General features: G+C 44.5%; 1 protein-coding gene across 3 annotated transcripts in view; it reads left to right on the top strand.

Moving 5' to 3' along the window:
- The window catches only part of phkb (phosphorylase kinase, beta), a 227,019-nt gene that overhangs the window by 40,928 nt on the left and 170,061 nt on the right, over positions 1-16,030 (top strand). For all 3 annotated transcript variants that reach the window (XM_023265994.3, XM_055012134.1, XM_023265996.3), the window contains one exon: positions 10,176-10,314. In XM_023265994.3, coding sequence (XP_023121762.1) covers positions 10,176-10,314 — 139 coding nt within the window. The remainder of the gene's footprint in view (positions 1-10,175; positions 10,315-16,030) is intronic.

The following is a 16,030-nucleotide window of genomic DNA, read 5'->3' as shown; positions in this document are numbered from 1 at the left end:
ACCGCAGACAAAAAGCTGTTAAGATGAAGGCCAATCAGTGTATGACGCCAACACTGTCTCAGATAACAAGAACCTTAAGTTGCTTTCCCAAATGACCGGCATGGGAATGTTGAAGAGCTTTGTATCTAAAGGCCATTGAGTCTGTGGTGCTTGGCTTTGTGGGTGGTTGACTGAGCATTTTGGAGACAGAGGAGATGAGCACGGCTTCGGTGCAAAGGGCAAGGGCAGCAAGGAAATGACCAGAGATGATTGGGATCCAAGGCATGATACATGTATCTCTTCACATTCATGTGTTAAAGTTTGTAACTAGTTAGCGATGTTCACCATAACATTATGACCACCTGCCTAATATTGCGTTGGTCTGCCTTTTGCTGCCAAAACAGCCCTGATCCATCAAAGCATGGACTCCATTAGACCCCTGATGGTGTGCTTTGGTATCTGGGACCAAGATGTTAGCAGCAGATCCTTTAGGTCTTGGAAGTTGTGAGGTGGGGCCTCCATGGATCAGACTTGCTTGTCCAGCACATCTCACACATGCTGGATTGGAATGAGATCTGGGGAAGGCCAAGGAGGAGGCTAAGTCAACACCTCTAACTGGTTGTTGTGCTCCTCAAACCATTCCTGAACCATTTTTGCTTTGTGCCATGTCGCATTAACCTGCTGAAAGAGGCCACAGTCATCAGGGAATACTGTTTCCATTAAAGGGTGTACATGGTCTGCAGCATTGCTTAGGTAGGTGGTACATGTCAAAGTAACATCCACATGGATGGCACGGACCCAAGGTTTCCCAGCAGAACATTGCCTTAAGCATCACACAGCCTCTGCTGGCTTGCATTCTTCCCATAGTGCATCCTGGTGCATTGTGTTCCCCAGGTAAGCCAGCCTTCGCTCCCCACGTGCATCAGTGAGCCTTGGCTACCCATGACCCTGTCGCCGGTTCACCACTGTTCCTTCCTTGGACCACTTTTGATAGATACTGACCTTTGCAGACCAGGAACACCCCACAAGATTTTTGGAGATGCTCTGACGTCTAGCCGTCACAATTTGGCCCTTGTCAAACTCGCTCAAATCCTTCGACCTTTCCATTTTTCCTGCTTCTAACACATCAACTTTAAGGACAAAATATTGCCTTGCTACCTAATATATCCAACCCACTAACAGGTGCCATGATGATCAGTGTTATTCACTTCACCTGTTAGTGGTCAGAATGATATGCATGATCGGTATATATGCACATACCACAGAGCAAGTTGCCTTTCACAACTGTCTTGCAAAACACTGACATGAACTGTCTGTGGTGATCTTTTGGTGCACAATCCACATGCTTTGAAACAAAACAATCAGACAGTCAGGCGAATCTGGATTTACTGCTATTCTTTTCTGTTGCCAAGCATCCATCTGCTGTCAAACTGACACAAACTGAAAGAGTTCTGCTCTAAGTGAGTTTATTACATTAGCGTTTGCCTACTTTGATCATACATGATGAAATTGACAAAATTTCTTTGCTCAACCTTTTTCAAAATGGAATTTAACATATTTTAATTTTGCTTGATTGAATTAATGCCTGGATATGCATATGAGGGACTTAGAGAAGTGATTGAGGCAGTGGTCGCAGCTGCACAGCCTTAGGAAGGTCACTGGTCAGGCAGTGCCGACAGAAGAAGAGAGCTGCAGTTTCCACACTTTGCAAATACAGACTTGCCTGCAAAAAGAAAGAAAAACAAAACAAAACAAAATTAAAGCTGCAAGCAGCGTTAAACGGGTCCTCGCATCCTTGCTGGTCAATGAATCCAAGCATGTCCATCAGGCGATGCTGCGACTGAGAGTGCATTTATCTGGTAAAGACCGGACTCTGATTACACATGTAAATATTCAGGAAGACTGGAGCATGTGCGGACCATTTAGACAGCACTTCCTGTCCACCTATCAGGTGGCGCAATCGCTGTGACTGAGTTTTGGCCTGTGAATGTCATCACGGCAGGACTGTGATCATACATGTAAAGTTTGAGTCAGATTGCAGCATGTACAGGGGATTTACACAACACTCCCTGCTTCATGGCAAAGCATCAAAGTTCAGTCGGCCGCCATGGCCACGCCTTTTGAGCTTGGTGAACAATTTTTACAAACTGTCAACCTTAAAGCATGTTGTATATATTGTCTAAATTTCTTCACAGAACATATTTCACTTGAGAGAATATCTGCTACCAGAAAAAAAAACAATTGGACTCCTTTAAAGAAAAATGGTCTCCATTTATTAAATCAATAAATATTAATCTATAGCCTCTGCTTGTCTGGGCGTATGGTCTGATTTTTCTCTGCTTTATTTCAGTTTATTAATCCTCTACCTTTTTAAGAAGGATGGCACCATGGACTTCAAGGCCGTGTGCATGCACTAATGGTGCCCTTTCCCTATTGCTCCTGGGGTTGCTCTCTGGCTCCGCGGGGCCTGTGTGGCTCGGGCCCCTCTCCCTTGGGGTAGGTGTCTCCGGTGTCTCTCCCTTTGAACCCTGGGTCTGCTGGGTCTGCGCACTCTCCCGGGGCCTTGGGGGTGGTGGCGGCTGGTCTCTTCTGGGGCGCCCTGGCTGGACCTGGAGCTTGGGGTGGGTCGGCCCTTCCGTCGCTCCCCTACCCCTTCTCACTCCGCTTCCCTCCTCCTCTCCTGCCTGCCCACCCGTCCTCGCCCCTCTCCCTCCCCTGTGGGGGGCCTGGGGCCCTCCGCTGCCTGGGGGTCTGGCATGGGGGCCTGATGGTCTCTCTGGGGGGGTGGCTCTGGCTCATCTGGGCACAGGCCTTGGTCCTTGCCTGTCTGCCACCACTGGGGATCAGTTTCTGCTGGCTGGGGGTTTCTGTCCGGGTCTGGTGCTGTCCTGGGGTGTGGTGGGGTGGGTGGGGTCTCGGTAACGCTGCGGAGTGGGCGCCCTGCATCCTGGACGTGCCGGCTCTGGGGTGGGCGTGGGGGCTCGTGGCCCTTGCTTCCTGGTGGTGCGGCCTGGTCCCCCTCCGGGGCAGGGTGCTGCATGCAGCTGGCCCATGGTGGGGCTGTGGCATCTGCCGGGGCGCTGCTCTGGCGCTGCGGATTCCAGGGGTTGTGGTGCTGGCTGGGCCAGTTGGTTCATGTGGGCCCTCCTTGGCCCCTTGCCTCCTGGCTCTGGAGTTCCTCTGCATCAGTACCGGTGGTCTTACTACCTGTCTCCCCCCCTGCTCTGTCCTCATGGGCCAGATCCACACCAGACTTCCTCTTACTGTGCACTTCACATACTTCACACTTTCACTGTATATAGCAACTCTTAGGCACATATATGGACACAACAGTTACAGCCCCGAGAGCAGGTGGGGGCGGGAACGATGGGCTCTGGGTGGTGGGGTGGACGGCAGGGCTTTACGGCCTTGTCTCTCCCTCATCAGCCTCTTGCTTGCCTCCCCTGCTCTCCAATTTCTTTCTTTTAATGCGCCACACACACTCACACCTTGTGGGTAGGTCTGGGATGGCTTGGGGATCTTAGGTCAGGGTAGGCTGCAGAGTAGTCGTCCTCTGTGGTCCTCTGGCCTGCCCCCTTGATGCCTCGCCCAGCCTCCCCACTTTTAATGCACCACATGACACTCAGGGTTACATTTATCATGGTGCAGGGATAGTGTCTCCCGTCAGGGATTGGGAAACATATTATTAGGTGGTAATGGAGGGGTTTCACTGTTATGGCCTCGCTGGTGGGACCCGGCCCCCTTATGGCTATGGGGTGGCGGGGGTGGACCATCATCCGTGTTGCTGTGGCTGGGGGGTCCCCTGGGCCTTGGGGTTGTGGCTGTGGTTGTGGGTTCTCCTGCGTGCCCGACGGGTCCGGGCTGGCACGGTGACCCTTGGTGGGCTGCGGGGGCTGGATCGGCCGTCCTGGTGGGCGCTGTGGCTGTTGTGCGGGCTGGTGACATGTGGTGGCTCTGTCCTGGTGGGTTGTCGGGGCGCGTTGCAGGGTGTGGGGACCTTAGGTGTGCTATGCTCTCCTGGGGCCTGGTGCGGGGGGGTATGCGGGGTGCCTCCCTGTCGGCGTCACTGGACCCCATGACACTGTCCATTTTTGCAATCTGGACTCGCATTGGGGCTTGGCTCCAATTTCCTCTGGCCGGCTCCCGGTGGCGGCCTGCTTAGTGCTGGGCTGGTTGCCATCCCTTCGGTGGGCCGCTCTGCCCCTGTGTGTGGCTTCCTGGCTGCATGGGGCCGTCGGCCACTTGGGGGTGGTGGTGGGTGGGCGGGGTGGTGGGGTGGGGGGTTCTGGTGGTGACTGGGGTGGGCGGGATTGGGGTTGGGGTTTGGGTGGCAGTTGGGTCCTCGTGCCCCGGGCCGCCTGGGTCGGTCTTGGTGTGCTGGGGGTGTCGGTAGCTGCTCCCTCTTGTTCTCTGGGTCCACGTGGTTCATGGTGGCCCCGGTGGCTCTCTGGGGGCACCGCCCTGTGGCTCCTGCGGCCCTGGGAGGGAGGGGTGCCCTGTTGGCTTGGCCCTGTTGGCTTGGCCCTGCCTTACCGTGATTGCTGTTCTGGGCTTCGGGGTCCTTCACACTTGCATGTTTGATCAGGTCTCGCCAGCTCCTGTCGAGTCCCATTGACAGTGAATGATTGGGCCCGCCAGAATGTGCTGAGACTCTCTCCAGAGTCTCTATACTAAACTCATTCTCTTTTTCACTAGTATCCTCTTCCGGCCTATTCTATTCTCTACTGTCAAGACATCCACAGTTATGGTGTTCAATACCGTTTGTTTAATTATTTATTTATTTAATCTCTTTTTTGTTGTTTTTTTTCTGTTTTATTGATGGGCAGTTAGTAGTTGGGAATAACACACCACTTCACCCTCTTTAATTGTAATAGCACTGCCTGTTAGTTTCTATCCCTGTTCATCCTGTTTCATCCTGTCCAGTCTTTGTTTCCCTGCACATCACTGAGGTGACATGCTACATATGTTTGCCAAATCGGTTAAACTTGCGGCGGGGGCTATTTATTAACATGCTGCAGGAGGCGCTATGGCACATGCTGTGAATTTTTGTGAAAGATTTTGATAACTTTTGATCACTAATACCTGGTATATATACTGACCAAATTTGAGGTCTGGTGGAGTTATCCTGGAAGAGTTTATACTTCTTGAAAATGACAAAATTACACAAAATCTCACACTTAATCCAAAATGGCGGACTTCCTGTTGGGTTTAGAGTGTGACTCCAAAAGTTTTTTTTTGTGCATCCAGTTGTGCTTGATATGCCTACCAAATTCTGTGGATGTAGGTGAAACATGCTGTGGGGGCTATTTATTAAAAATGCTGCAGGGGTTGCTATGCCACATGCAGTGCTGAGATGCATACAGTGTCTTTCCTTGGGGCGACTGTGATGTGTGTGGTAATTTTGGTAAGGTTTTCAGCTTTCTAAACCTGTCAAAAAATAGTTTGTTTGTCATGAAAATGTGTTGCCTCGGCAACGTCGTTGTATGAAATGTCAAAAACTTCACACTGTGGCATTGTCAAGGCCTGAAGACTGAGCTTGACCAATTTCCAGAATTATATGACAAAATTTGGGACCATGGCAAGTGCAAATGTACTGCCTCAAACTTCCTATTACCAATACGTGGCGCTATGACTATGACTAAATTTCTGAGTGTGGATGTCCTCAGACTGGGCCTGGTGTCCAGCACATGCCGTTTGGGGCAGATTGGATCATGTGCAGCTGAGATATAAACACTTCAGTAGTCATACATCGAAATTCGCCCCGCCACCATAGACATGCGTTCTGATGACAAGTCACCATTTTCTCTGTGAATCATCATCAACGTCTTATGGCTTATGTCACCATATTTGAGATGAATCTGGACAATGGGCTAAGAATAGTACATCAAAGTGTAAAAAATTACATTTCCTGTTGCCAGCAGGTGGCTTTATGACTGTGAATGTATTTCAGCATGTAAATGTGATCAGGGCAGGACATTAATCATACATGTAAAGTTTCAGGCAGATTGGAGCATGTTCAGAGCATTTACACAGCACCTGATGTTTCATGGCGAAGGATCAAACTTGCAGAGGCCGCCACGGCCATGCCCTTAGACTTGTGTAATACATTTCGATAACTTTTGATCACGAAGGCCTGCTGTATGTACTGGCCAAATATGAGGTGATTTGGAGTTACGCCGTAGGAGGAGTTTGCTCTAGAAAATGAGCAATAATCATGAAATTTCACACAGTCAGCACAATATGACGGACTTCCTCTTGACTTTTTTGTTCAGACTGATGTGTTGCATATGCCTATCAAATTTGGTAGCGGTAGGTGAAATGTATTTCCCGTAGTAGATGCTACAAATTTTCCAGGGGGCACTATGGAGTCATTTTGGTTCAGACCTATATATTTCCCCTAAAATAACAAATTTTTCGCCAATTCTGATGTGCATGCAAAATTTCACGCGTTTTTGAGAATTTATAGGCCGCCAAATTTGAGTTTCAAAAAAAAGAAAAAGAGTGAATAATAAGAAACACTTACGTTTCAATAGGGTCTTTGCACTTTAAGTGCTGGGACCCTAAAAAAAAAAAAATTAAAGCTGCAAGCAGCGTTGAACGGGTCCTCGCATCCTTGCTGGTCAGTGAATCCAAGCATGTCCACCAGGTGGCGCGGCAACTGAGAGTGTATGTCGGAATATGGATGTGATGAGGGCCGAACTCTGATCAAATTTGTAAAGTTTCAGGCAGACTGGAGCATGTACAGGCTAGAAATGCTGCACGTCCATCCACCAGGTGGCGCTGTCACTAGGACTGTATATTGGTCTGTGGAATTCATCAGGGCTGGACTCTGATCACACGTGAAGTTTGAGGCAGATTGGAGCATGTACAGGCTAGTTATAGAGCACTTCCTGTCCATCCACCAGGTGGCACTATGATTGTGACTGTATTTCAGCATATGGATGTGATGAGGGAAGGACTCTGATCAAACATCTAAAATTTGAAGCTGATTGGAGCATGTACAGGGCAGTAACACTGCATTTCCTGTGTCATGGCAAATTGTTAAACCTCTGCCAGCTGCCATTTCCACGCCCTCAGACTTTTGCGGAGCATTTTGATAAGTTTTGATCACCCATGCCTGCTGTACATTGTGAACAAATTTCAGCTCTGTTGGGGTTACCCTGTTTGAGCTTATAGCTTTTGAAAAAGTGCAAAAATTGGAAAAAAAATCATCCAAAATTTAACATATAATTCAAAATGGCCAACTTCCTATTGTTCCTTGGGTATGGTTGTTAGGTAAATCTTTGTACGTCTTGTCTATGAATGTCATCAGGGCTGAACTCTGATCACACATAAAATTTCGGGCAGATTGGAGCATGTACAGGCTAGTTATACAGCACTTCCTGTCCATCCACCAGGTGGTGCTATGACTGTGACTGTATATCAGCATGTGAATGTCTTCAGGGCAGGACTCTGATCATACATGTAAAATTTCAGGCAGATTGGAGCATGTACAGGCTAGTTATACAGCATTTCCTGTTTCATGGCGAATCCATGGCAAATCATCAAAATTCCAGGGGCCACCATTTCCACGCCCTCAGACTCTTGCAGAGCATTTTGATAAGTTTTGATAACCCATGACTGGTGTACATCCTGGCAAAATTTCAGCTCTGTCAGAGTTACCCTGTTTGAGTTTATAGCTATTGAAAAAGTGCAAAAATTGCTCCAAAATCGTCCAAAATATGACACATAATTAAAAATGGCTGACTTCCTGTTGCATTTTGGGCATGGGTGTCAATGACATTTTTTTGCATCTTGATGAGTTACATAAGCCTACCAAACTTTATAGCTATAGGTGATACGTACTGGCCGTAGTTCCTGTTTGAAAATTTCTAGGTGGCGCTATGGAGCCGTTTTGCCACACACAAGTGCAGCTCCTCTAAAATATCAAATGTTTCACCGGACCAGATATGTGTGGTCATTTTGGCGAGCTTTTGAGCATTTCTAACCTGTCAGAAAGTACTTTGTTTGTCACGGTAACGATGCATTGCCACAGCAACAGCGTTTTATGAGTAGTCAAAATCTTCACACTGTGGCATCATCAAGGTATGAAGAATGAGCTGACCAGTTTCCAGAAAGATATGACAACGTTTCAGGCAATGGTACATGCAAATGTAATGACAATAACTTCCTGTTGCCAATAGGTGGCACTATGAGTATTTCTAAATTTATGAATGTGGATGTGTTCAGACACAGACTGTTGTCAATCATATGATGTTTGGGCCAGACTGGATCATGTGCAGCTGAGATATAAACAGTTCAATTTTCATGGCGAGACATGGAAATTCACCGCACTGCCACAGACACACCCTTTGATGACGAGTCACCATTTTCTCCAGGAGTCATCATCAACATGTTCAGGCTTATGTCACCTTATGTGAGGTGGATATGATCAACTGGCTAAGAATAGTACATTAAAGTGTAAATAATGGCTATTTCCTGATACCACAAGGTGGCGTTGTGACTGTGAATGTATATTACCATGTGAATGTTATCAGGGCAGGACGATGATTATACATATAAAATTCCAGGCAGATTGGAGCATGTACAGGAGAGTTAGGCAACACTTCCTGTTTCATGGCGAAGGATAAATATTTTTTGGGGCCGCCATGGCCACACCCTTTGACTTTTTGCGGAACATTTTGCTAACTTTTCATCAGGAAGGCGTGTTGTATATACTGACTAAATTTGAGGCCTCTTGGACTTACTCTGATGAAGAATTTATCTAAACAGATTTCATGGTTATTTCAGGATGGCCAACTTCCTGTTGGGTTTTGCGTATGCCTGTAATGTACTTTTTTGTGTGTCCTGATGTGGTGCATATGCATGCCAAATTTTATTGTTGTAGATTAAACGTCCTGCCAATTGGGTTAATGTCCACATTTTGCAACTTTGCAGGGGGTGCTATGGAGCCATTTTGGCACACACAAGCACAAGTCGTATAAAATATCAAATTTTTTGCTGGGCCTGATGTGTGTGCAAAGTTTCACGCTTTTTCCAGCACGTCTCAAAAGTCCAGTTCTAAAAGCTGCCAAAGAAAGAATAATAATAAACCCTAGGGTTTCAATAGGGTCTTTGCACCGTTGATGCTCAGACCCTAAAAAACATAAGTAGAGAAAATACATGCTGGTAATCCACTACTGAATGTATCACTCTCGCACTATGTCTGTGTCCAGCTGACACAGCAAAATAGGACTAAACAGCTTGACAACATCTAAAAACAGGATCCAAAATGCATCTGGTAGAGACTGATGTCAGTGTTGTGGGAGTGTTACTGTTTTAGAAAGTGCATTTCCTCTGTGTAGAAGTTAAAACAGACAAAATAAGGTCATGTAATATGTGTGTGTCAAGCAATTCAGGGTTAGCTCACCCTGAGAGATCTCAGCTTCCCTTTTAGAATATGGGACCATCAAACAATGACAGGTTTACTATTACATTTTGCATCACATCTGTTGTTTTCCACATTTATGCCTTTCTGTCTGTCTGTCTGTCTAGCGGTGAATGATTTAAGAAATCTATACCATCTTCTACAAATCAATTGTCCTGTTTTGTGGGTACGTTCCACTTGCCTGGTCGGTGCGTCTCACTTTTTCTTCTGATTGTGTGATTGATCTGGTATGGTATAATATGGGATGCTTTCATATTTTGCTTTGTTGTCTTGCGTGTTTTTATTGTGTTTGGATTTTTGTCTCAGACCAGATATTTTCAATGACTGGTCCATGCAGTGTTGGTTGCAGGAGTGCAACTCCTGCCACTGCTTTGAGTTGAGCCATGAACTTTAACAAAATGCCGGATTTAAAGCCCCCACCCTAGAAAGCACAGTGTAATTCTACAACCAGTGAAGAAACATAAAAACATGTATGCTCTACATTTGATAGAGAATGGCGACTTCAGTGTCAGCCTCTTGAACTTGTTAGGGATTGTCGTAAGAACGCGTGCATTCAGCTCCAGTAGCTGCAAAAACCGTTATTTCGGAGCCCTTGTGCTGTTTTGGTATAGGCTGATGAAACAGTGCTGGCTGGCTTCTCTACATGTTTCTTTGCTGGTGTTTCAACCACAGCAGCTGTGAAGAGATAATAACAACACCGCCGTTTTAGCAAGAACTGTTGAGTCACCACTTCCACTTTCTCTGACTTCCTGTCTCCTTCTCTCTCTAGTTAAGATGACTATTCTAAACTACCAAAGTCCCACCACTGGCCTTTTCCCTGTCAAAACATGCTCCACCTGTAAGGAGGCCAAGGTCCGTGACTCCTTGTACTGTGCTGCTGGTGCCTGGGCTCTGGCACTGGCATACCGGTCAGTATACAACATGCACACACGTACACAACACACAGTAAACCATGTTATATTTGTTTCATGCACACAAAACTGAACCTAACTTTACCAGTAATGTGTTCATCCTGAGAGGGGATTATTTCAAGTGAATGGAGACTTTTTCACTGCCTAGTTTCTAATTTTGTACCATGATATGAATCCATCTACTACCCATTAAATCCAATCCATTTTTGAGGATAATTCTTCAGAGATGCTCTTAGTCCATCTTAGCAAAAATTTCGAAAAATGGGTTTTCACTTTACCGTTATGGATTAGTGAGTGTAGATTGATGAGCAGAATTCAATTTTATAAATTTGAACACCATACAAAAATGAGTAACAACTGAATTTCAAAGTTTGGCAGCTGGTTATACTTATGTAGTATTATACTATGCTAGTCTATTAAGCTATTAAGATGAAGACTGATCGGTGTGAGAACACAACACTGTCTTGGATAAGGTGGAACTTTAGTTGCTTCCCCAAATTCAATGAAGAGCAAAAGGGCTGCTAACTTGTGTTGTGTGTATGACCTGTCTGGACCCCAATGCAGAATCAGCTGCACAGCTTAAACGATTTATTGTGTAACAGTCTTTATGAAGAAGAAGGAAACCAGGGGAGGGAATGTGGAGATGGAGAGCTGTTGCAGGTGAATAGCGGCCATGGGACTGGCATTGGACACTGAAGCCTGGCAAGGGGGGTGAGCTGGTTAGGAAATGACTGGAGATGGCCGAGACCTGAGGCACAGAGACATTGCACTACTAGGAGAATTTTGGCTAATGATACTAGCATGGGAGGGGCTAGAACAATCTGGCGAAGAGTGGAGTGATGAGCCAGGGTTTAAGGACTACAGCAGGTGATTAGTGGAAGGATTTCCTGAACAGAGGAACAGGTATCCAGGCCTGGGTACAAACACAGAGAGAGGACAAACAGGGACAAACAGACAACCAGGAGGGGGCAAAACAGGGAAAGCAAACGCCAGGAACAGGGAACAGGAATGGTACCATGGCAATATGTGTAATACACATTAGCCTCAAGCTGGTCATGAAATAACTGCTGTAACCAGCCTCAAGTGGCCATTATAGGAACATACATTTTTGGCACTTCCACTGTGAAATTCACATGGCTCAGATGCAGTAGTCTTGACTGTCTTGAACTACCATGCACGCTTATTGTACACTTATAATATTCTAGATTTAAAAAAAAAAAAAAAAATTTACTGCTCGTTGTCTTGACTGTGAGCTACATATCAACCTCTTTTTCCCTCATAGATTAGTTATGCTCTTAGCCTGTAGGCTGTGTTACGAAAAAACTGCAAAAGGTTCGTCAGTTTGCACGATTTACTACCGAACACCTCATTTAATGGTTTGGAAGGAAACAATAAATCACACTGTTTAGGAAAGGAACAGCTCCTCTGCATTCTTATGTTCAGTTCAAAACAGAAGCTGCTACTTTATTTAGAGCAGCTCTCAATTATGATGCCATACTCTCTATTTATGATGACAAATAACTCATCTAAACCATCAACACTTTAACATGAAACAGCTGCAGTTATTGTTCATGTAGATTGCTTGTGGTATTGTTTTATGAAACCTCCAACTTATTCTAAATTCTTGGTTAGTAGTTAAGGTAGAGTTAAAAAGATTTAGACAAGTTAGCCCTAACGGTCTAAAGGGTAGTTATACTCAATTATTTTACCGGTGTCCTACTAAACAACAGCTTATCTTCAATTTGTAGTCTTTGGCCGTAATCCGCTAACCCCCACAGAAGTCTTTGTCATGGGGCCTGTTACTAGCTGAACCCACATAATGCTCTTTATTTGCCCACATGAAACTGTTTGTAGTCTGAGTAACTGCCTCCTCAGTCTGATGTTCAACACAGAAAATAAGCAGCAGCCCTACGTTATTATATAGTAAGAGGCCCCTCCTGGTGGTGCAACCAGGTACTAAAACAAATGTAGACTATAGTTTCCTATATGCATCACCCTTGTCTTTTTCCTTATCGTGTAATATAATAGTTAAATTGTTAACAACAATTAATTGATTAGGAGTTAATCATAAACATTTGTGTGGAATATGTGACAGAACTATAAAAAACTATTACTTTTGAGTATGTATGCACCAGCTGCTAGTACAAATTGTATATTTGTCACATACATTTTCAGAGGGACTGTCTGAAAACGCAGGTGTGCAGTAAAACTACAATGTATAAGGTTTCTTCATTCACCAAAGCAAAAGTGATTTAAAAGAAACCCCAAAATGGAATGACAGGTAACTTATAATGTGTTTATAGAGCATTTTGTGCAGAACAGACCAAAATCCCCCGATACATTGGTTTGCAGTTAAGTTTCACAGCTTTCTGTGCTTTGTATCCTACCTCTTTGACTTTTGGTTTTCTTCCACTCTTTTCTGTTTCATGCTTACTGACCCTGATCTTTAATCTGCCTCTGTCATTTTAAGGCTTTGCCTTTTAACCACATTCGGATTATTGCTTCAAGGAGAACACTCCAGAATTTCACTGAGGCTCCCAAACTCCTTTATCAACTGCCCCCACTGTTGATGCCTGCATTCCTTACTGATTAGTCTCCAGGCAAAAGAGCACTTCCACAAAATGAGCCTGTAATAGGACGGATAGGGGGAGAATGTTGAAGAGAAAGATGCAAAGAGAAAGAGAGGAGGAACGGAGTTGTAAAGGGAGGATAGAGAAAGAAAGAAAGTGAAGGAGAAGATATGAGAAGTGAATGAAGCGAGAGAGAGAGAGAGAGAGAGAGAGAGAGAGAGAGAGAGAGAGAGATGAAGAAATAAGATGGAGGGAAGACTGAGTGAGGAAATTAGATGGAGGTGGAAGACAGAGGGAAAGAGAAGGGTAAAAATAGAGTGTACTGTGGTGATGTGACCAGCGGCAGATCCCAGTCATCAGTCATGGCTGCCTCCTATTACAATTGTCACTAGGATTTAATTAAGATGATTCTCATCTGACAGGCTTGGCTAGTGCCATTACTTACTTCACGCCCAGCTGCTGTGTGTGTGAGACAGTCAGTGGCTCGACTGGCAGTTAGATTGCTACAAACTCATGATAACTTTTATCTCCCACCTTGCCCGGTCACATTTCATTCTTTAATTTGATTTAATTTCATTTGTTACATTTATTTCTTTTTATTTCAGTGGGTTGCAAGTCAGCGAAAGCATTCACTGCAACAGTACTCCTTTGTTTTCTCGTGGTTGTTTAGCCTTTTTTGACTCCCTCTGTATTATTCTGATCAAGAGCTGAGTATGTCTCTGTAGCTCCTGGTCAGTGTTGGATCACCTCATGCATATTGCAGCATTAGATACTTGTAGTATGTTAATAAATGCCCATTAAAGCTACTTTGAAATCTGATGTCGGTCAATGAAAAATTGCCTGCTGTATCCTCTGCCTGCAATCAGTTTTGATGTGCAGTGTCACATCTAAAAGACAGTGTCATTAATGCAGCGTGTACCACGGAAATTTAAACAAGTTTCACCTCAGCGGCTTGGGTTTCCTCTGTCGATAGCCAAAGTCATTATTAACATGACCTTTGTCATTTGCATCTGAGATCTGCCAGCCTCACAAAAAATATGCTGACTCCTAATGTGGTCACTGAAACCATAAATGATTTACTTTGAGTGGTATTTTACTAACTATAATGCCTAAAAACTATACAATAAATCATGGTTAAAGCACAATCGTTGTTCCATAAGTAATTTTATTTTGAAGGATTTTTGTTTTTAATTTAGATGACGAACATGCAGGTAACAGCACTGAGGGGTATGAATTAATAAAACAGGTGAAGAATCCCTTCAGTTCAGTGGTGCCTATACAGCAATGTTATAATGCCTTCAATCACAAACATTTTTGGGGGTTATTTAGTTTGTAAAAATTAATATACATCAGGAATCAACACGTACAGCAATTTTCCAAGTGCCCATAGATGTTACTAACATTGGATAAACTGGTGGCTAGGGCTGGGCGATAAATCGATTTTATCGATTAATTCGACTTTGTACTTAATGTCGATTTGTTTTAATGAAAATCGATTTTCTCATCAACATCCGCCACCAACGCCTTCCCGCTGGGCTCCCGTAGTTCAGAGTGCACGCCCCCCTCCCCTCCGCGCTTGATACACAAACAACATGGCGGCGAGCGGTGCAGATCTAAAGGCTCGTCTCCACTAGATGCTATTTTCCCGCACGGCAACGCACCACATCTGAAAATCACACGGACGGCGGGTGGTCACTAGCGGACCACAACATGGTCACATGACAGAGCTGACCAACAGCAGGCCGCTACATGGTCACGTGACCGCGCGTTCAGCAGCGGCTCGGCCGCAAACTTTCTCTTTTATTTCAAAAACACGTCAGCGAAAAGTATTTCTGAAAGCATTTGAGGCTAGAAATAATCTGTGCAGCAGCTGAATCTGTCCTCGTTTTAGGTCACTGACGCCTAGTTTAGAAGTTTGAGGACAGTTTCACGATGCCCGCTGCATCCAATTTGCATAAAGTAGAAGTCAGTCTACTTTATGCAAATGAGCTGCAGCTCTCTCCAGGTAAACACACCGGATCACAGCTGGAAACGCACTGCAACCGGACCAGCATGCCACATGCAGCGCATTTCCAGCTGCGATCCGGTGTGTTTACCTGGAGAGAGCTGCAGCTCAATTGCATAAAGTAGACTGGACTCCGGCGTGTGGAGATTAGGTAGGGGGTAAAAAAAAAAAATCGGATAAATCGTGAATCGGGATTTTTTGTGAAAAAATCAGAGATTTTTTTTTTAGGCCATATCGCCCAGCCCTACTGGTGGCTATAGATACTATACGTATAATACTACATATGGTTTTACGCACCCTGCAGGTCACAACAGTTCAGCCAAAAACTCCCTGAATTTTTGTCATGTGACTGTTGGTCACATCTAAGTCACTGATAGCATCTTAGTTGCACAGACAAGTGTAGAATCTTTGTTTTATTTACAGAATCTGTTTAGAGCAAACTTTATGCAAATGTTTTAAACAAGACATGGAGAATAAAGGGATTTTGATTAAATATGATGATTTTAAGCTTATGTTTGGTTACATTTGCAAACAGAAAAACACATGAAAGGTTCATGTACAGTGATAAATTTTAAAACTGAAAGTTTGAGAATATGGGTCTGATAAATTGTATAATTTGGGCAAGTTCTTCATGCAGTTTTGGGGCTCAGAAGGTTAAAAGGTGCTTATGGTTTATTTAAACCCAAACCTAAATATTTCTGGTTAATTTTTTAATATGGATAACACTGTAAAACAAGGACTTCAGCAGGGTGTTTGCTGAAACCAAACAGAGCGCTGTGGCAACACAGTAATATCAGTAAAGACTTCAGATAGGACTGGGAACATCATTTGTTTAGGACATACACCACTGTTCAAACATTTGAGGTCACCCAGACAATTTCATGTTTTCCATGAAAACTTACACATTTATTCATGTGCTAACATAATTGCACAAGGATTTTCTAATCATCAGTTAACCTTCCAACATGATTTGCTAACACAATGTACCATTAGAACACAGGAGTGGTGGTTGCTGGAAATGTTCTTCTGTACCCCTATGTAGATATTCCATTAAAAATCAGCCATTTCCAGCTATATTCATTTACCATAGTAACAATGTCTGGACTGCATTTCTGATTGATTTTATGTTATCTTTTCT

This window comes from Amphiprion ocellaris, chromosome 1 (assembly GCF_022539595.1).
Source record: "Amphiprion ocellaris isolate individual 3 ecotype Okinawa chromosome 1, ASM2253959v1, whole genome shotgun sequence".
In the NCBI taxonomy this organism is placed as follows: Eukaryota; Metazoa; Chordata; class Actinopteri; family Pomacentridae; genus Amphiprion; species Amphiprion ocellaris.
The sequence above is the reverse complement of the archived record's forward strand: the minus strand, read 5'-3'. Positions and strand labels throughout refer to the sequence as shown.